Here is a 20,972-nt window from a genome sequence, read left to right on the forward strand (position 1 = left end):
CATCCATGACAAAATCCAATCTCTTGAATGGATGAAATCAGGAACTTTTATACCAGGTGCTCAGCTTCAAATTATTCAATTAGCACCTATGGGGGCTGAGAACAGGAGCGCATCAATGTGCCATTGAGATCTGTGCAAATCTACAACAAGTACTGTGCCAAAATTAAACATGCTCATAAAAAGTGATAAAATAAAAACAAACTAACATTAAATCAAATGTGAATAAATCTAAACGTGAATATACTACAACAACAAAATCAAACGTGCCTAAATTGCATATAGTTTCTATTTTTCTTTTCTGTGCTTGCCTTTTGCTTTATCGTCTCCTTTTTTCTTTGTTTTACCTCCTTTTCTTTTTCTGTTTTTTTTTCCTTTTTCTTTCTGTTTTTAGCTTTATCTTCTTTATCTGTTTTTAGTTTCCCTTTTCTTTTTTCCCTTTGCTTTAAATAATAAACAATTTGGCAGTTAATACAATCATAAAACCATTACTATTACTACAGCCAGAACCACAAGTAAACTAAAGTTGCCAAGTGTTGTAGAGTTCAGGCGAGAGTGTCACTGCATTAAAAATACTGTTACTACGTCAAGCTTGTCCATTGGGGAATCACAATTCTTTTTCGACAGGCCATAATTCCATTATATAATTCCATTACTGTAAAAATGGGGGTTGCTTATATTGTTTTTTGTTTAGTTTTTTATCTTGTACCTCACATTTCAATGACACTGATAGGGGTAAGTTTCAGGTTAGCATGACATCAGTTTCTGAAATGACAGCTTAGCTTTAGATGTTAAAATAAACACTGCAGAAATGCAAGCGCCGTCACATAGTAATAGTTTTATTTTACGTATTATATGTATAGGGAGACCATGTCACACAGTAATTCTGTTGAGATTGTTAGATGAAGGAACCCAAGACGAACCATTCGAACACAGCACAGTAAAGGATAAACATCTACATAATGCACAAGGAACAAATATTGCACTGTAGTCCTTATACATAAGCTTACTGGAAATGACATGGTATTCAATGTATGATGTTTACTGGTTCATGTCACTATTGTACCATTATGCAAAAGGATAATATCATGTCCTATATTGCTGGCTCATTTCACTGCACAGTGAAGCTGGCTCTTCTCCATACTTCACAAAAAACAGATTGAAAGATCTGTCTATCAGATTCCCTCTGCTTATTATGCTCGTCCCTTTGCATTAATCAGCAGAATTCTCTTGAGTATCTTCTGAGTGAAATTGTATAGGTGGCTGTTTAAGAGAGGTACTGAGAGACTAGCATAGGCGCTGTTCTTGCAAAATAATCCCCTTGATGAAGCCTCTCCTGCCCAATGAGGTGGAATGATTCCCAGGCACATGGTCCATGCTGCCCAAAAATAACTTGGGACCTAGCAAGCTGACAAATGTTGCTGCATTTACTGGTAACAGGTTGCCCAAGCTTCTTGCTGCCTTCCCCTGACTTCAAGGTTATCTGCCTGCAAAAATAAAGGAAACCTGGGCAGCTGCTTATCTCCTGCTCATCCCTTGAGGCCCTCAGTTCCGACTGGAGGATTCCCTGATCTGCACAGCATCTTTTGGGTTAATCAAAAGGTAATGTCCTGTTTCATTAACTCCTGACTTTGGCTACGACAGGTAATAGAGTGTACAGGCAGGCAGGTAGGTAGGTGTGTTTTTTTTATTTTTTTGGAAAAGGGTCTTGTTTAATGTTCCTCGAACGGAGTTGATATAGAAGAGCTTGCATAAATGACATTTTGTTTTGATGCTTGGGTTGTTCCTGTCAGTTGGGCTGGTGTGGAAAGTAAAACAGTTTATGGTCAGTTTATTCAAAGCATAACATTGACTGTATTTCCACCAAGTAACAGCCCATAAAGAAGACCTCTGGGAATTTGTCCTCTATTTTCAGCAACTGCCTTTTTTAGGTATATGTAGCTGATATATTGCACCAAATCTTATGTGACAATGATAATGAAGTGGCTACGGCAGCTTGTCTTTACGTGACACAGTGGATTCAAGTTGGCTTTTGATTTTATTTTGACAAGTAAAGTGACACCCCACACTATAATTAGCTTGAGTTGGGGGGTGGAGGGAGGCAGTGCGCTCAGGATTAATGTCCACAGCAGCTGCATTAAAAGCTCTGGTAGAAGGGCAATGCTGGCTTTCCTAACACTTTGTTTGAGTGTCAGCAGCATGTGCTGGCCTTATCCCATTCCTACCTTCAGCAACAATCACAGGCAACTCACTTTAAAGGCTGCACAAGCAAAAAAGCAAAGCTATTCAGTGCTGCAGCACACACAAAACACGTTCTAATATGAGAACTTACCAAATTATTTAATGCTCCGACTTTTAAGAACAAGGGATTTTTGTAGGTGCTAAATTTAATCTATTTAAGCATCTAAAGAAACACCATGGAAGAATTACTCTTTTTTAAATCAATTATACATTCAAAAGTTCCCATTTTAAGAGATATGAGCGTAACTTGCAGTATTCTCAGTGATCTGAGTCCATGATCAAGCTTAGTTGTGTTGTTCTTTGCAGAATTCACTTAAGACATTTGACCTTTCCACTCCTAGACAGGAATGAGAATAGGAAAGCCCACACACCTCCAGTTGACAGATGAGATCCTTGCTCATGTAATTTGATGTTAAGGGTCAGTAGGTTAGATCCCAATTGGCCCCTGTAGCTATTATTATTATTCCAGGAAGAGACTCAAGGAAAATGAGAAAGAAGTCAACCATTTTAATCTGAACAATGCAAACTTTGCAGTTTCTATACGGGGAAAACACTAATGCTGACAGTTTTTTAAGTAACACAATACCTGAGCCATTTTATGCTACACTGACATGGTGCAATGTTTTGATTCAATTTACTGAATAAAACAGGTCTAACTTTACTTGACTGGCTAGTTGTCCATTGCTATTTGTAATGAATCTTTAGTGCTGTCGATTCATTTATAGAACATTTCTTCACAAAACACTCACACCCAACAGCCTCCCAATTCACTGTAAACATCTCAATAAATTACTGCCAACGAGATCAGAATGAGACCCACATGACCAGAAAGAACCATAGTCTTTTTTTTTGTTTTTTTTAAGAAACCAAAGCAACTGTAATTGTGTTATTGAAGTGTTACTGAACAGGCTGCGAGGTTTAAAACACAATGCATTACTTTCCCTTGTTACCTAATTCGTTGTACTTATTCTTGCAATATCCTTGTCAATATAATTGCAATTATTTTTATATTTTTATTAACATATGCTTGGTCATAAATCAGGGTCACACGTCCTTTTTTTGTTTATTAACTGTTAACAAACATTGTACATTATTAGTTTAGGGTTAGGGTTAATAAAAACCTGATTAAATTTGCTAAACATTACTACAGTAACAATTTTAACCGAATTCAAGCATATGATTGACTGGGTATTGATCATCCATAGGGCTCTGGTGTTTGATTGATCATCCATAGGGCTCTGGTGTTTGCAATTTTAGCTGGCCTATTATATATTATTAACTAACAATTAACAGAAAATAAATAATGTACATTAACATGTTTATTAGCTGTTTGTTAACAGTTAATAAACAAAAAAATGTCCCTTAAAATAAAGTGTGACATAAATCAGTTTTGACCAGCTATTTTCATTTCAAAATGCTGAACTTTGTGAGAGTAGTCGGGAACCAATTAAATATTTCTGATTGAACAGGATGTATTGCAGCCACTGATGTTGTGAATTCAGAAGACATTTTGATGGGAAAACACGATGCATAACAAATGAAAATAACTGGTCAAGCCAGATTCATGACCAGAAATATGTTAATAAAAATATCAAAACAATCGTGACTATATTAAAAAAGATACTGGAGGAATACGTAGAACAAAGCAGAAAGCTAGGGAAAGTAATGTATTGTGTTCTACAGCCTGTTCAGTAACACTTTAACGTAGGGTGTTTGATAACCTTTTCACACATTCAACAGTAAGAATGAAATTGTTCAATTTAATGTTCACCCCATTCATAAGCGGTTTAAAGGAATGCTGGAAAACAGCTGAGTTAGTTTTAAAGTAGGTGTTTATTGGCAGTTAACCACTACACTTTTACCATGAAGCTAATCATTTTAAAGTCATTATCACTGGTTGCCCTTTCCTTGTGTTTAATATATTCTGGGTCTTTTTAATGTTGAAGATAAATCTAAAAAGAGGTATACAATGGATTTTAAATCATTATTAACACTCTTTAATATTGTTTGTATTTCTTACAGCATGCAAGACAATAATTTGGAAGCCACTAGGTCAATATCCCAGCTCCTCAGAGAGAGCTATTTGGAGGAATCCAGGATCCACCAGAGACACAGTGAGGTAAGCCGATCGGAAGCTACTTCACATGAGCCGTACTATGGAACTATTACAGGAAAGTCAGAGGAGCAAGTTGGGCAGGAAGAATTCCAAGACCTGTCAGCCTTTTTAAGTCAAGAAGAGCTTGATGAAAGTGTAAATCTCGCCAGGCAAGCCATTACCCACAGCCCAACAGAAGAAAAAAAAGAGGGGCAGGCACTTGGAAACTATCCAACTACTGAAGTAAGTAAACCATACAAAGTGCCTCCAAACAAACAGCTCCCGCTCTCTACAGCCTTGACCCCTGAAAAACCAACCTTCCCAAGCTTCCGGCAGGACAACGTTATCAAAAGCAACAACAATTCCAGAGAATCTTCTCAGGAGCCTAAAAAACAAGTAATAAATAGTCCCTATGGAACAGAGTGCCATAATAAGAAGGAATTTCTAAATAAGGCTGCTGACTTTATAGAGGAGTTGTCATCCCTCTTTAAGGCTAATAGTTCAAAGAGGATTAGACCAAAGGCATGCAAAGGCCACAGAAGCAGATACCAAGCGAAGAGTCAACTGGAAAGCTCTGTTTATCCATATACCACAGATGACCGGGAACGGCCTGTTGTCCCCATTGATGACCAACTGGATAGTGAAGAGGTAACTTACTCAGGGGAACCAGAAAGATTTCAGCAGGAGGACATCCAAGAAGAAGAACGAGAAGAACAACAGCAAAAAGAATCTACAGAAACAGGAGCCACGGAGAGTTTCTCACTGGAACTCACATCCGGATCCTTTCCCACTGAAGAGCCAATTGGGGAACCTCCGCGATTCACTCAGAAGCTAAAGAGTAGAGAAGTTCCGGAAGGGAGCAAGGTTCAGCTGGATTGTATTGTGACCGGGATTCCCGCCCCTGAAGTTAGGTAAGAGGAAATGCTTTACCCCCCGTCATTTAGCAATGCTGTAGCAATGGTCTTGGCATCAGAGTTTCTCATGTTTGGATTTCATAATGTAGGTGATTGTATGGGAATTCTTTTGAGTGAGTTTTGGATTCATTTTAGAACTTTCTGTAATGAGGTTCTAATACCAGTATTTACTTCTACTTGTGCTTTTTTATGGATTTTTATCAGTGAAATGTATACAGATGTTGTGCTTTAGTAGGCCTAAAGTAAAAAAGAAGAAACAGTTGCTTGCTTTTGAACAAGCATCAATTTCTGTTTTTTTTAACCAACAGGGCTTTTTTAAATTAATATAACACAACTAAATAAAAAAGTAATCTACCTTACTTGCACAGTAGGCTATGAACAATGTGAAAAGAAATGCACATGTTTGATGTAGTACCTGCATTGATAAAAGTAGAGGACAATCCTGCCCACAGTCAGTGAATCCTGACATGCTCTAACAGATGGCTTTATCAACGCTTTACATGGCTGTTCTGTTTTAGTCTGTGAGGTATCCCAATAGGGGTTCATGGTATCTCATAGTCAATCTATGGTTGGTGTTGGCTGAGATTATACAGGAGACTGTGTGGTCCAGTGGTTAAAGAAAAGGGCTTGTAACCAGGAGGTCCCTGGTTCAAATCCCACCTCTGCCACTGACTCATTGTGTGACCCTGAGCAAGTCACTTAAGCTCCTTGTGCTCCGTCTTTCAGGTGAGACGTAGTTGTAAGTGACTCTGCAGCTGATGCATAGTTCACACACCCTAGCCTCTGTAAGTCGCCTTGGATAAAGGCGTCTGCTAAATAAACAAATAATAAAGTAGATTAAACTAAAGAGACATTTGGTGGTATTGTATGTGTTAAATGCTGGTTGGACTCTCAAACAAACGAGCAAAGCAAAACTTAAAGAAAAATTAACCCAATAACTTAAAATGTACCAGTTATCATTGAACTTGCCTTTCTGACTCCATATTGCTCTTTTTAATGCAAAAAGATTTGTAAGAAGGTACATTTGAGATCTCACCCCAATATATTTTTGTTGTTTAATATCACATAAGAATTCGACTTAAACTTTCATTATTTTACAGTGCTGGCCTGGGGTATATATCCAGACATGCTATGAGATGCTGAATTTAGTCATGGCACAGGACAAGCTATGATGAACACAGTACAAATTGCCCACAGGGAGCGCTGTTGAAATCCATATGTTAATTACCTATTACCACATGGTTAATTATCTATCAAATACAAAAGATAATCACAATAAACTGAAATGTTGTTTGGCAATGTCAATAACAACCTCCAGGTGACATCATGAAAAGAGACTTTTTGCCACAGACTGGACTGGACGTAGCCAGACGAGAAATGTGTTATGAGACCATCGGGCAACAATGCTGGGCCACTCCATAGGCAAATATGGGATTCAGCAAGCTTACTCTTTTGTTAATATATTATGCCCATATCTTCACCATGAAGCTCTGTGCTTAAAACTGATTAAAGGAATTTGTATACTGTGACACTGTGTTTTCAGAGATCAGGGATTGGTCAGGATGGCTAAGTGAGTTTCTGCCAATGCTAAGAGGGTATGACACTTATGTTACCATTTACTGCTGTGTGACTCAGTCACTGGAGGTTGATGTTTTACAATTTCGGATCCTGTAGTGATCCGTGGCAGCATACCTTATTCCAATAATAATAATAATAATAATAATAATAATAATAATAATAATAATAATAATAATAATTCTGTTAACATATAAATCACAAGTCTGCTAGCTCAAAACACAATTTTTTTATTTTATTTTTTAACAATATATCTCTTTGAAATACTATCAGGGGAATTGAAGGTAGACTGGTCCCTGAGGCACACTCCTGAATTTTTTGAGCACTGGTTCTACTAACCTAAAATAGGTATAGGACTTTGGGCCCTATTTATAAAAGTACTTGCCGACTGCCGTAATTGAAAACGAATTTCGTTTAAAACTAACAAAAGTCATCCATATTGCTATTCATAAAAAGATCTGAGCAAATGGGCGACTGTCGCAAAGCAGTTTATGAATGGGTATACAGTCGTTCAAGAATGAAAATCCGCCTCTTTTTGATGACATCATCAGCATTATTAATGTTCCCTGGGTGGCGTTGGTAGGTGTTGCAAAAAGAAAAACGGAATCCACCGACAGTAGTCTACTATCGAAACCCAAGTCTGCAGCTGTGTGGCAAAGTGGTTAGCAGTGTGCCTGTGCAGGTGATCAATGAACAGACAGACAATGATAATCCAGGTGCAAAGTTGTTTAATGTTTTTTTTTTTAAATCCAATGGCTTGATGGCAAAATGACAGTAAATAATAACAATGTCAATGAGAAGCAATACAGCGGCGTGTATTGCTTATTTGTAATTCACGGGTTGGCCCCAAAATAATAACAGTCCTGTTTTTAATTCATCCACACGTAACACATACACAATCACAAACACCAGTCCACCGTGTGTGCTCTACTGCTTGTGGTGAATACAGTTCTTTAGTGAAAGCAAAGTTCAGTGTTGTTGATCCGGGTTTAGTGCTGGCCTTTGGCGACAGCTCAGGATCGTGTTAGCTGTTCAAATAATTACACACAGTATTATTAACAACAAACATTCAAAATGATTATGCCAGAGAATATGTTTTTGTGTGAGTATATTTATATTAAACATTTTCCTTCATATAAAGCTACAGATTTTTTTTTTATTTTCAAAATAGGCAGTGTTAATCACGGGTATGTCAAACTGTATAACAGAGCAAGTGTAGTAATAAAATATGTCTTTAAAAAAAACTGCTGAGGCTGTTTAGACTTGACTGTAGAAAGTGTTCAACTCCTAGTTATCGACAGCATTTTGCTGTCGTTCACTCTTATGAATATCAGGTTGACGCTCAGGACCGATGAAAACTTTATGCTAATGAGGTAATCGTTAACCTTTCTCTCAATTCGTTAAAAACATGCCTTAACAACGCATCTGAATTATCTCTTATGAATAGCAACTGCCATTAAATAGGTGGCTATGGACGAAATCCGATCATGTACTCCTGTTTTCTCATTTCGACAGGCGTTAACCCTTTATGAATAGACCCCTTTATCTCTAAGCAAAGTTAAAGTCTCACAATGAACTTTGCTGTTGTAACTAAATGGATGTATTGACATGAATTAATATAACATGAAATTCAATGTCAACAAATGTAAAGTGTTACACACTGGACACAAAATACCAAATGGGTGGTATAGAAAAAGTATAGACCCACCAAGAGAAAAGTCTTGGTGTTGTAATATTCTCATCACAGTCAACAACCAGATTGTGTGGGGAAGCAATCAAAAAGGCAAACAGAATGCTTGGGCATACAGCCAGAAATGTGGAGTACAAATCCAAGGAGGTTATGACGAGGTTGTGCAATGCACTTGTGCAACCACACTTTGAATACTGTGTTTAATTCTGGTCATACATTACAAAAAGTACATTGAGTCCTGTGAAGAGCAGCCACCAGACTATTTCCATGGCTTAAAGGAAAGAGGTACAAGTGAAGGTTTAAGGAACTAAATCTATTTAGCCTAGAACAAAAAAGAATTTGGGGAGAGACCTGATTGAAGTCTTTAAAATCTTAAACAGATGATCAATTTTCAACTGTAAGGGTGGATGCAGGATAAAAGGGTTGTGCAAGCGTTCATTTGTTGATATGATTACTCAGATAAATGAAACTATTATCCCCCTGGGTCACTGGACATAAACCTTTACCAAAATAATATCTGTTTTACAAATGGAACTTATGATTCATGTGTGGAAAAATAACATACGATTAGTTTTCAAATAAACCACTTCAGATGTATTTAACATCACTACGCCCATGGGTTACATATTTTGCTGATGTGATCACATATTCAAATGTCACTGATATACATGGTTTGCTGACACTGATGTGATTAACATGTGGTCTTCATAACTCTTATGTGATTTACATGTGGAATATTTATTATTTTGTGGCTTCAATACCAGCACACTCTGTATATGACAATACTGGTGCTGTAATATAAATATTTTTTTCATTTTGCTGCAGGCTGACGTGTATAACATTGAAAATATTTTTAATTCATCCTCACTCTCACTCTGAAGCTTAATCCCTGTAATAGCTTTTGAAAGTCATTCAACTTTTACCTGATAGAGTCCCATTCACCGACCAGCAAACAGGATGCAAATAAATACAGCGTGTTTAAATAAGAACAGAATGAAGTGAGCACTAATGTCAAGTATGCTAGCAGCATTTCCACATTTTAACAGCATACATTATTATTGTTTTCCATGTCATTTCATCAGGTTTTCTCTTACTTGTCATGGGTTTAATTAATATATAGTGATATGTGACACTCTGCAATTCCATAAATGTTGTACTGCTTTTTTTATGCAGAACTCTCTGCTACTTATATAAACAAAGCTATTAGTGTTACATTGTGCAATCTGTAAGAATGGTCACCAGCTGATGGTAGGTGTACCCAAGTGTTATTTTTAAAGCTACAGTGTGAGCTTTATTGCAGGCCTTAAGGGGGTTTAGTTTTTTTACATAAAAAGTAGTATAACTTGCCAGCAGACACAATCATATGAACAAAATACTGCTGTAAGTCTTCCTGAAACCTTATATAGTATACAGTTGACTGGAGCTGAGGCTTATAGTGGAAAACTGTTGATTTGAAGGTAGAAAAGGTGACTAAAAAACAGTTTTTGTTATTGTTGAGTAGCGTCAGAAGGCACTATTGATCACTCGGCTATAGACCGTTTTTTGTTGAACAACACAAAATATGTTTGGTCATGTGACCATGTTTTAGCCAAAAGGAATGTGATTTTCAATCTAAAGGTTTAATATTGTATAATATTATGTTTTCAATGGCTTCCTCTAATCATGTTGAGAGTGGTTTGTCTGGCCCTGGCATATAAGGAACTTTTTTTAGGTTTGCAAAAACCACGTACCTTCTAGTTTTAATAATATCTGGAACCTGGGATCTCATCTGAAATATACATTCATATACAGCTACTGTATGGGAGACAGTAATTTGAAAGTCAACAGACACTGACTTGTGTTTTTGCTTTTGTAGCAGTTTGGGACATGCGAGGAGGGAAAATGTTTACAGTTTACAAAAATGGATTGGGTTTATGTATTCCCAACCTTTTATTGTTCTTACTTGGTTCAAAATAGGGGTATCATTGAATAGTCAACTAGTCGACTAGAAAAGTGACAGTCGGTTTTAGAAAGTGGAGGTCGACTAATCGCACACTTCAATTTCAAATCATTAGCAGCAACACAGTTTTTGTGAGTATAAACTGCGTACTGGTAGCAAACTAGCAATGTTGGTATTTTAACTGTATTCAGCTGTTAGAATTAAACATAAAGTAGCTGAGAAATGTGTCATTTCAGTGAACAGAGGTGCAGTTGCGATTGCAATCCATTACATATAAATGACATTTTAAAATATCAGTAAATAGCATAAAAAAATTCCAAGCAGTTTTAAAATACAGTGCACAAACAGCAAAGTGTTGCAAAACTGTATGTACACAAATAGAGCACCAGACATCAAATACATCATCTAATATATTTTTACCTTGACTAGCTGACTCTGGCAAATAAGTAGTCGCTGTACCCGCAGCTCGCAAAACCCTAAATAAAGCCGACATAAATCAGTCCTACCAAATCTTGAAGACTTGCCAGTTTTGGTTGCAATTTTTTTTTTTTAATGTGTCGCCTTTCCTCAAGCAATCACAGCACATATAATTTAAGGGTGTTTTTGTAAACTTTTCACCAAAGTCTCACCCCCTTCTGGCACTCTGATCTGGGCAACTGTGATTACTAATATAGTATAATGCTAGCATGCCTTTGCACATATTTTGGTACTGGCAACAATATAACTATTATTGGTCATTCTAGGGTTGGTCAGTGTAATATGTTAATTAGGACAAGAGTGTTGTTTTACATGTTGTAATGGCCTTAATTCTGTTTAATCTGTTTAAGTTTCTGGAATGTTTAACTTTAATAAAGAGATGGATGGCAGAGCCTTGCAACATTCAAAAACTGTGTTACTATAAAAGGCCACTATAACTAGTAGTAGCGCTGTGATAGGGATGGTGACGTCAGGCCAGAAGCAGGAACTGATACACACAGGCAAGCAGGTATTTGGGTGCAAAGGCGCGGTGGCACCGTGTTTATTTAAACTCAAAAATAAAATAAAAGGTTCAAACAGAAAAAACACTTGCTCACAGAGCGATATAAAAAAGGTAAACAAAAACAAATCACGTACACAAAAACCCTACGGTCAGGCAACTGCCTTCACTGATCCTTATTTTTGTTCTTAGGTTCTGTTCTGTTCTGTTCTGTTCTGTTCTGTTCTGTTCTGCTCTGTTCTCTCGCTCTCTTTCTTTCAACTAAACACCCAGAGAGCAGAGAGCTGCAGGCTTTTATACAGGTGACCATCTAACGATTAGCAACAATTAATCAATCAATAAATCAATAAAGCTTCCCCATCCACACTGCCAAACAATAACACATCGTATTTTAAATAAATATAAAATACATTCAAATCAAACAATACATTATGGCACCCGTTTAAATAACCCAAACTATACATTTGAAATCATAACAATAATAATAAAGAAATACAAAATAATACAAATGCACAGGGGCAGGGTGTACCCCGTTCTAAAATAAACAAACAATATATTTAGACAGCAGGGCTTTTCCCGGCCCCCTTTTATATGTGCAGGGCTACAAGCACATATACTCTACATTAACTTGTATAAATTATTTTGTATTACTTTCTGTACAATATGACTGCCTTGTTAAATAGCCACTATCTAATGAAAACTGTACCATTCTCCACAGGTAGGTTCTATCTATTTCATGATGTGCTGGGTCTTGAATACATGTTCACAGAGAGTGTGGTAACAAGGTAGAAAACTACCAGCATGGATTATGTTCAAATTAAATCTGTCAACACTCGTCATAGCAATACTGTGGGGTTGACAATATAATGGTGACAGATGTCAACGTTGATTGACATAATCATAAAGATGTGAACTGGAGAAATTCCAAGATTAAATGTTGTCAACACAATGAAGAAGTTGACATCTGTCACCACAGTTTTAAAAACAAGTTCACATTCTGCCTTGTTCACAAATACAGTAGCCAATATCCTTTTTTTTTAACAATGTGTATAAATTTCACCTTTCACTTGCCTTTTTGTGATTTTTGCAATTGCATGCTGCATGGTTCTGTGTTCTGTTGGTCCAATATTAAGTTATCTGACTATGGCCTTTGTCTGGAAAAGTCTTACTGCTTAGGACTGAAAAGTTCAGCTTCTATTAAAACCATGAGACAAAATGGCCTTTCTCTCTTACTTACCCTACACATGTAGAGTAGGGCAGCCAAGTTGAAAGACCATTGTGCACGTTTACATGGAATGATTAATTCTTTTCAGTCCAAGGAATTTAGAATCCTCCAGACAAGCTCAGAGAGAGGTATAGAGAAACAGTCCTCAAGAGAGGTTTTAGCTTTAGAGCAGGGGTCTCCAGCCCTGGTCCAAGAGAGCTACAGGGTCTTCTGGTTTTCATTTCAACCGAGCTCTCAGTTACTTAATTGAACCAATTATTGCCTTAATTAGTCAAGATTAACATGGGTTTCAGATCTTTAGCCATTGATGAGGTAAAGACACCTATAAAACCTGCAGGATTGGGGCTCTCCAGGATCAGGGTTGGACAGCCCTGCTTTAGAGACTACTGAATCCTCAGCCTGCCACAGTGTAGCTCCTACTCCTGTACATGTGCAACATTAGGAAGTTATTATTGACTGTTAAGCTCCCACTTACATAGCTCAGAAATCCTCACATGAATTTAGAAAACCTTTTTTATTATTAAATGCATCCCTTCATATTTAATATGTATGTGTTTCTTCCATTGCATTTTGATTGGAACATTTAAAAACTATACAGTGCCTACATTTAAGCTTTCTAATATTATACTTTTATTTAAGTGATATTAATTGGGATGGAAATTAGTTTAATGACTACTAAATTTAATCGATATTGTTGTGATAATAAATCAAGTGATAGTATCAGAAGCTTGTCCCCATATTCTGTCCAGGACATTTCAATGTGGTAATAATCAACATAGGGTGACATTATTGGAGTGATATTATGTGGGTCAGACTGTAGTCTCTGTTAAGGGCCTTTGATCTGACATAAGAGCAACTCTTCAGCTCTAGTTAATAGATTATCTTTTACCATATACATATGCAATACAGGCTAGATCAACAAAGTGTCTGTACAAATATAAGAGTCAGAGCTCTCTAGAACAGCTCACTCAGTAGGGTCAGGTTCTGCGTGACTGTTACAATTATTATAGAACATATACATACCTTTGAGTATAATTGCTTTAAAACTCTTAAAACATGTTGATATGGCATTGGTCAATCAAAAAGCCTATTGTAAAAGGCAATAGTTTTGCTATTATCAGGGATTCAAATAAGTGGTCCACATGTTGAAAAAGGACTAGAATCAAAAAATGGGAATGAGATAGATTGTGAGTGCCGAGACGGACCATGATTAGTTGAAATTGTTTAAACTAAACAATCCTCATGGCACGATTGGAAAACATTAATATTTGAATGCTGATTTAAAATAATAATAATAATAATAATCTGTCTCTACCATAAACTAGGCCTACCAGTGCACGTTTCCAAATATCCTAGCAACGACAGCATAGAAAATAATTCTAGCTAAAGAAAAGAGAGACAGGAGTTTACATAGTTTGAAAAAAAGAAAAATGACCATCACAAAATAGTAACTTAGTGTCATTTTCATTCCTATGCTCATTCTTACTGTATCCCTTTGTAAATGCAACTGTTCAACACATATTTATTGAGTGAGAAACTCTGCATTTACCAGTGCAATTTTTTTCATTGGTATTTTCCACATTATGTGTAGCATTAAGAGAAAAAATAAATAAAAATAAAAAACTCAATCCTCAGTAACCTACAGCAGCACCAGACCGATTCAGAGTTGTTTCATTATCCATAGTTTTATTATATAGTGTGCTATTGCCAAAAGTTTTGCATCACCTAGAATTTTAGCCTTGAGACATAATTAAAAAAAGCTATAGAACATAATTTAGATCTTCTATTTAACATCATGAAATCAAAGAAACTACAAAATGATATTGCAAAAAGATACCAATAGGAACTATACTAGCAGTACAGTATTTCATAATCGATTTCGAAATGTCACATTTTTCAATTTGTGTCGGTTTTTTGTGAAGTATATGGAAAACTACAAAGCAGTATGTAATTCAATATGTTAATGTAACCTTATTTAGCAGGTTTCATTCGACTATATGAAGCAAAACTTTTGGCCACAGCTGTAGTTACCCCTTTTGAGTGGTGGACTAATGCATTGTGTTCAAGTGTTGAAGTGTTAAAGAATACCCTGCTGTGTTTATAAAAAACTATGTTTAAAAATATATCGCTGTGATAACAGATAACACAGGATCCTGCAAGATGAAGTAAGTGTTTGTGTAATACTGTAGGGAGTTCAGTAGCACTTTAGGGTATACTTCCTCTTGACCGTTTGCTGCCGTACTTATTTTTCTTAACCATTATTGATACCATCCAAAACTTGCATTGTAAATAACTAGACAAAGAATATTTCACACCATACTGTATATTTGGTATGGTAGAAAACAAAATAATGACTGTGGTATCTTTCAAAGCGTTTAAGGATTCTTAGGTAGAGTCTAATTTAGTGTTCCATTGTATGTGACCTAAATTTGACCTTCTATGAAATTGGAAACGTAGTCTTACCAGAGCTAGTCTGCACACAGAGTGAAAATAGAGCAAACTGGGGGATTTCTGAAATGGTTTTACTGTCAATCAGTTATCGCTGATAGTTTTCTATACAAATTAGCAATGAACTACATACTACCACTGTACTAGTACACTCAAACCCTCTGAAGATCAGGTCTTATTTGCAACGTTGATAAAACTTGATCTAAACCGGGATTTCATCCAAAGCAGGATACACCATCAGCACTGTAATCCTACCTGACTGATCTGGGAAAGACGTTCAGATGCTGCTTGTTTACTGAGTAATTAATTATAGTAACGTAATAAACAACAAAGCAAGATTAGAGCATTAACTGAAATTTGTATCTTTTCAAACACGTGTACTGTTCGAGCTATAGGTAAAACATCCATTCTAATATAGTGCAATAGGGTAGATTTGAAATGACTCCCAGAGGTGTCATTTACCCCTTTGAAAATGGTGTTTTTGTGAGTTGCTTGTTTTTGTACTGAGCCAACCCTACCTACTCTATTTTTCTCTATATGTGGAGTTGGTAGAGTAGGTGAAAACTGACTTAAATAGAATGAGGAAGTCTGTTTAATGCTAGGCAGTTAGGATTCTCCACACAAACTCAAAGCAAGGTCAAAGTCAGGTACAGAGAAACATGACGATTACTCAGTATTTCTATGGTAATTTAAAGGCTCTTTAAATGACATTAAGCTGAGGTGCCTGGATTGAGTATCCCTTGTAAGAATTATTTGTACAGAAGCAAATGTGCTACACACTGAGAAACAAAGCAGCCCCAAAAGTGAAGTGAGCTATGCAGTGAGAGGCAGAGGAGTTTCATAGAACTGGAGCTGTGAAATACCAAAAAAGATTTCAAGTAACATGAGCCTTGTCATGAGCTAATTTCCTGGCTATGCCCAGGACCTCATTGAGTGAGGTGGAGAGAAGGAGAGAGAGAGGGAGAGGAAGAGGAGGAAACACCACAGCATCATAAGGCAGTGTCACGCCAAGGTACGGTCAGGGATATGTCTTCTGAATGTAAGGTGTACCTCCAGTGAATGGCTGCCTAAACCTGTGTCAGCTCGGGGATATGTGGTGTATATCTCCCTTTTAAAACAATTTTCCAGAGAAAGTTCTCCTTGAAAAAGGATTCGTAACCAAATCGACTATAGTGTCTCCATTTTGTCACAATATTTATTTTGTTTTAGTGTAAAATAAAATTCGAATTAATTAGATGTTGTAAAGGTATTTGTATTTATTAATGTTTATTTAGAAGCAATATCGTGCAAAATCCAGCTATCCTCCTAACTGCAGTGCTAACCAAGGAATATTCATGTTTTCGGGTTGCTCACTAATGATTGGTCAGCTGTCAGAGCTTTGACTTTCCCATTGGTTGCTAAAGCAGGGCCTTCAAGTGAGGCAGAGAATACCCTGGGAGATTTACCTTCAACTGAAATGGAGAATACCCTCAACTTTTTTTTTTCTAGCTTCTGGTCATTGTTTTAGACTTATGTGGGGGAAATGCAGATCTCTTATTGACTGATCACATCCCTTTCAGGAAACCCCTAGACTAAAAAACTTGATTTGGATAAAGGCGTCCAACAAATGAACAAATAATAATTAGAGTTGTATGTTTCATAGTATAAGCAAGCACACTGTACGCAAGTGAGTGAGGCAACGTAATGACATTTGACTGACAGTTTACTTGGCACTGTCTGGTCAGCAGAGAATACCTTGAAGGTCCTGACGGCACGCCACTAGTCTGTAATAGTGTATTTATTTATGTTGTATGTATTGGTACACACGTAAATGAATCAGCGTGTACAGCCAAACCCTTTCAATATCACTTAGCTGGGAAATCCTTGAAAGACCTCTTCACCCCACAGAAGCACTGCACACATAAGGACTGACTCAAAACTACAGACACACTTCTAAGTCACCCTAAACTGGACAATGGGATTCATGGAAAGACGAGGCTAAAAAGAACATTGCACTAGATTTGAAACAGAGATGAATGTAGTTGTGTTCTGAATTCTTTGATATTTATGGAAGTAAATATCATATGGTTTTAATGGGAGGAGTCGTGCTACGCACTTGAGTTGACTCTAATGCATTATTACAGTATGTTCCACTGTAAAATGATTGGTTAACAGTAGCTTTAAAAGAGACCATCCAGATAAAAACTTTATTGTTGTCATTGTTGTTGTTGTTGTTTTCAATGTAAATTATGAGTAGTCATAGCTTTAAGGTTACATAATGTACAGTACAGTCAAAATCAGAAGAAAAATAGTCATTGACTTGTAAATAGTTACATTTATACTGTATACACTACTTATATATATACACTACCGGTCAAAAGTTTTAGAACACCTCCATTTTTCCAGTTTTTATTCAAATTTACGCAGTTTAATGTCTCAATGTACTCTGAAATTAAAGCATAGAACAAATAAACAATTGGAGATAAAAAAGAAATAATGGAATCGTTTTGTTTAACAAAATTTAATCTAAATTTTTGACTCATCAAAGTAGCCACCTTTTGCAGATATAACAGCCGAACACACTCGTGGCATTCTTTCTACAATGGAAATCAAATATTGTTCGGAAAGTTCTTCCCAACACTGTTGCAGAAGTTCCCACAAATGTGTTGCACTTGTAGATTGCTTTGCTTTCACCCTTCTGTCCAGTTCATCCCAAACCAGCTCGATGGAGTTTAAGTCTGGAGACTGTGCTGACCATTCGATGATTTGAAGCCTACCGTCTTGTTCTTTTCTTCTAAGGTAGTTCTGACATAGCCTGGAGGTATGTTTTGGGTCATTATCTTGCTGTAGGATGAACCCCTGACCAACTAGGCGTATACCAGAGGGTATTGCAAGGCGCTGCAAAATGCTGTGGTAGCAGTTTTGGTTCAGGGTGTCACTCACTCTGTGCAAGTCGCCGACTCTGGATCCAGCAAAAGAGCCCCAGACCATCACGCTTCCTCCTCCATGTTTGACAATTGGTGTCACACACCGAGGAACCATCCTTTCGCCTACTCGACGGCGTACAAAAACTCTGCGTGATGAACTGAAGATTTCAAATTTTGATTCATCGGTCCATAAGACCTTCCAGTCTTCAGTAGTCCACTGGCTGTGCTTCATAGCCCAGGCAAGCCTCTTTTTCTTATTTTGCCATCTTAACAATGGCTTTCTTACTGCCACTCGACCTGTCAAACCTGCAGCTCGAAGTCTTCTCTTCACAGTTGGAACTGAGACTTGCTTACTTCGACCAGTGTTAAGCTGTGCTTGAAGCTGTTGTCCTGTGAGCCGCCTATCACGCAAGCTGTTGACTCTCAGAAACTTGTCTTCTGATTCTGTTGTGGCTTTGGGTCTGCCAGACCTCTTCCTGTCAGAGTTTCCTCCAGTTTCCAAGTGCCTTTTGATGGTGTAGGAAACTGTACTCACTGACACCTTGGCTTTCTTTGCAATTTCTCTAAAGGAAAGACCTACACTTTTAAGGTTTATAATGGTCTGTCTGTCTTCCTTTGTTAATTGCCTTTTTCTCGCCATTATGAGAGCAATATACTACTTCCTGCAGTACAATACTGTCCAAATAATGCTTAAGAGGGTGTAGTAACACAGTCTGTTCCAACACTGCTTTTATACAGACAGAGGGTTTGTAAGTACTCAACAAAAGTTGGGACACCTGTAGGAATTGTTAGCATCAACTTTCAAGGCTTAATTTACTTCCATTGCTGCAGAACAGCTGTAAGTTGTTAACCCATTACTTGTTCTCTGAAAAAGGCCTTTTTGTATGACTCTGAAATGTACATTATTTTTCAGTTTTTGGTAACCTAAACTTTTTTTTTTTTTAACCTCTGGCAGTTTACCGCTTACCTTTGTACCATTTCAGGTTATTCACTGGACTTGAACTGCTTAAATTTCAATAAAAACTGGAAAAATGGGGGTGTTCTAAAACTTTTGACCGGTAGTGTATATATATATATATATATATATATATATATATATATATATATATATATATATATAAATCTGCATAAATAAAAATGTTTGTAGTGTAAACCTATATCACCATGCATATGTGTATAAGATGTATGACAGAACGATGACAGAACACAGAAAGGTAGCTATTCAGGTTCACATAAATATGTCAAAATAAATAGCCAGGATGCTGTTCTATGGCAACATCCAATTGCATTTTTTTTTTTTTTTTTAAATTTAGTCGTTGCCAATTATTTTTATTATTTTCTCCCAATTTGGAATGGCCAATTATTTTTAGGCTCAGCTCACCGCTACCACCCCTGCGCTGACTCGGGAGGGCGAAAACGAACACACGTTGTCCTCCGAAGCGTGTGCCGTCAGCCGACTGCTTTTTTTCACACTGCGGACTCACCATGCAGCCACCCAAGAGCTACAGGTTCGGAGGGCAACGCAGCTCTTGGGCAGCTTACAGGCAAGCCCGCAGGCGCCTGGCCAGACTACAGGGGTCGCTGGTGTGCGGTGAGCCGAGGACACCCTGGCTGACCTAATCCTCCCTCCCCCGGGTGGCTCTGGGACAATTGAGCGCCACCCCCTGGAAGCTCCCGTCCTCGGTCGGCAAAGGAATAGCCTGGACTCGAACTCGCGACGTCCAGACTATAGGGCACATCCTGATCCAACTGCATTTCTAAAGTTTTTTTTTTTTTTTCTTAAGTTATGGGCTTACTGAGTTTTGCATTGTTACTTTTGAGTGTGTTCTTGTCTGACGATGTTCTTGTCTGACTAGAAAATGGTTTTATAAAGCAAGGAAATAATGCAGGCATTAAGATGGTAAACATGGTACTAAATCCATCTGACTGTGGTATAATACAAGTGTTACAAGTTGGAACATGTACAGTTTACCTCAGATCAGATACCCAGTACTAAATGTTTCATGTAGTATGGAATAGAAAGAGTTCTATTTCCATACCACAGAGGCATCAGTCAACTAGGAAAAAGAATTCCATCGCATGATGCAGTAAATCTAAATACATAAATAATGCAGTAAATCTAAATACACAGATGATGCAGTAAATCTAAATCCATAAATGATGCAGTAAATCCAGTGGCGTGCCGTCAGGACCTTCAAGGTATTCTCTGCTCACCAGACAGTGCCAAGTAAACCATCAGTCAAATGACATTACGTTGCCTCACTCACTTGCGTACAGTGTGCCTGCTTATACTATGAAACATACTACTCTAATTATTATTTGTTCATTTGTCTGACGCCTTTATCCAAGGTGACTTACAGGGTTTACAAGAGTTAATTTTTGGGAGTCTAGGGGTTTCCTGAAGTGGATGTGATCAGTCAATAAGAGATCTGCTACCCTAGTCTATTTTGTCACGGCACGCCACTGAGGAAATCTAAATACATAAATGGAAAATATGTGCATCAGATGTTTTTATAGAACAGCAATAATATAACCGAATTGTGTTATTTAAAAAATTAAATGTTACCGTTTTATTTATTTTATTATATAGAAGTATGTAGTAGAAATGTATAAAAAAGAGAAGGTGTGGCATTCAATGCCATCGTATTTCAATAGAGGTTAATTATGATAATTTGCGATGAACCCTAAAACAGGACTTTACCTGATGGTCTAGAAACAAGTACAGTGCTACCCCATTATTTGTGTTTCACCTTATAATGAATATTGGCATTTTTGTTCCTGAAATGATTTACAATGCCCACAAGCCAAATTAATATTGTAACGTACAGTGAAAAATAAAGGAAGAAGACACACACAATTTGCAGGTACTCAAATCCACAGTTTATTGGAATGATTATTCCCGGCCTCTGTTAGCCTGGGCCACACCAAAAACAACAAACAGTCTTGCCCTCTCACAGCAGCACATT

The 20,972-nt window shown here is 37.2% G+C and overlaps 1 protein-coding gene across 5 annotated transcripts in view; it reads left to right on the forward strand.

The window, feature by feature from the left end:
• The window catches only part of LOC117415680 (myopalladin-like), a 141,309-nt gene that overhangs the window by 17,059 nt on the left and 103,278 nt on the right, over positions 1-20,972 (forward strand). For 4 of the 5 annotated variants that reach the window (XM_059026521.1, XM_059026523.1, XM_034026319.3 and 1 more), the window contains exons 1-2: positions 1,415-1,599; positions 4,261-5,244. In XM_059026521.1, coding sequence (XP_058882504.1) covers positions 4,262-5,244 — 983 coding nt within the window. In that variant the 5' untranslated portion in view covers positions 1,415-1,599; position 4,261. Of the gene's footprint in view, positions 1-1,414; positions 1,600-4,260; positions 5,245-20,972 lie in introns of those variants that run through there. The other variant, XM_059026522.1, reaches the window with a different exon arrangement.

The sequence above is a fragment of the Acipenser ruthenus genome, chromosome 7 (assembly GCF_902713425.1).
Source record: "Acipenser ruthenus chromosome 7, fAciRut3.2 maternal haplotype, whole genome shotgun sequence".
Taxonomy (NCBI): domain Eukaryota; kingdom Metazoa; phylum Chordata; class Actinopteri; order Acipenseriformes; family Acipenseridae; genus Acipenser; species Acipenser ruthenus.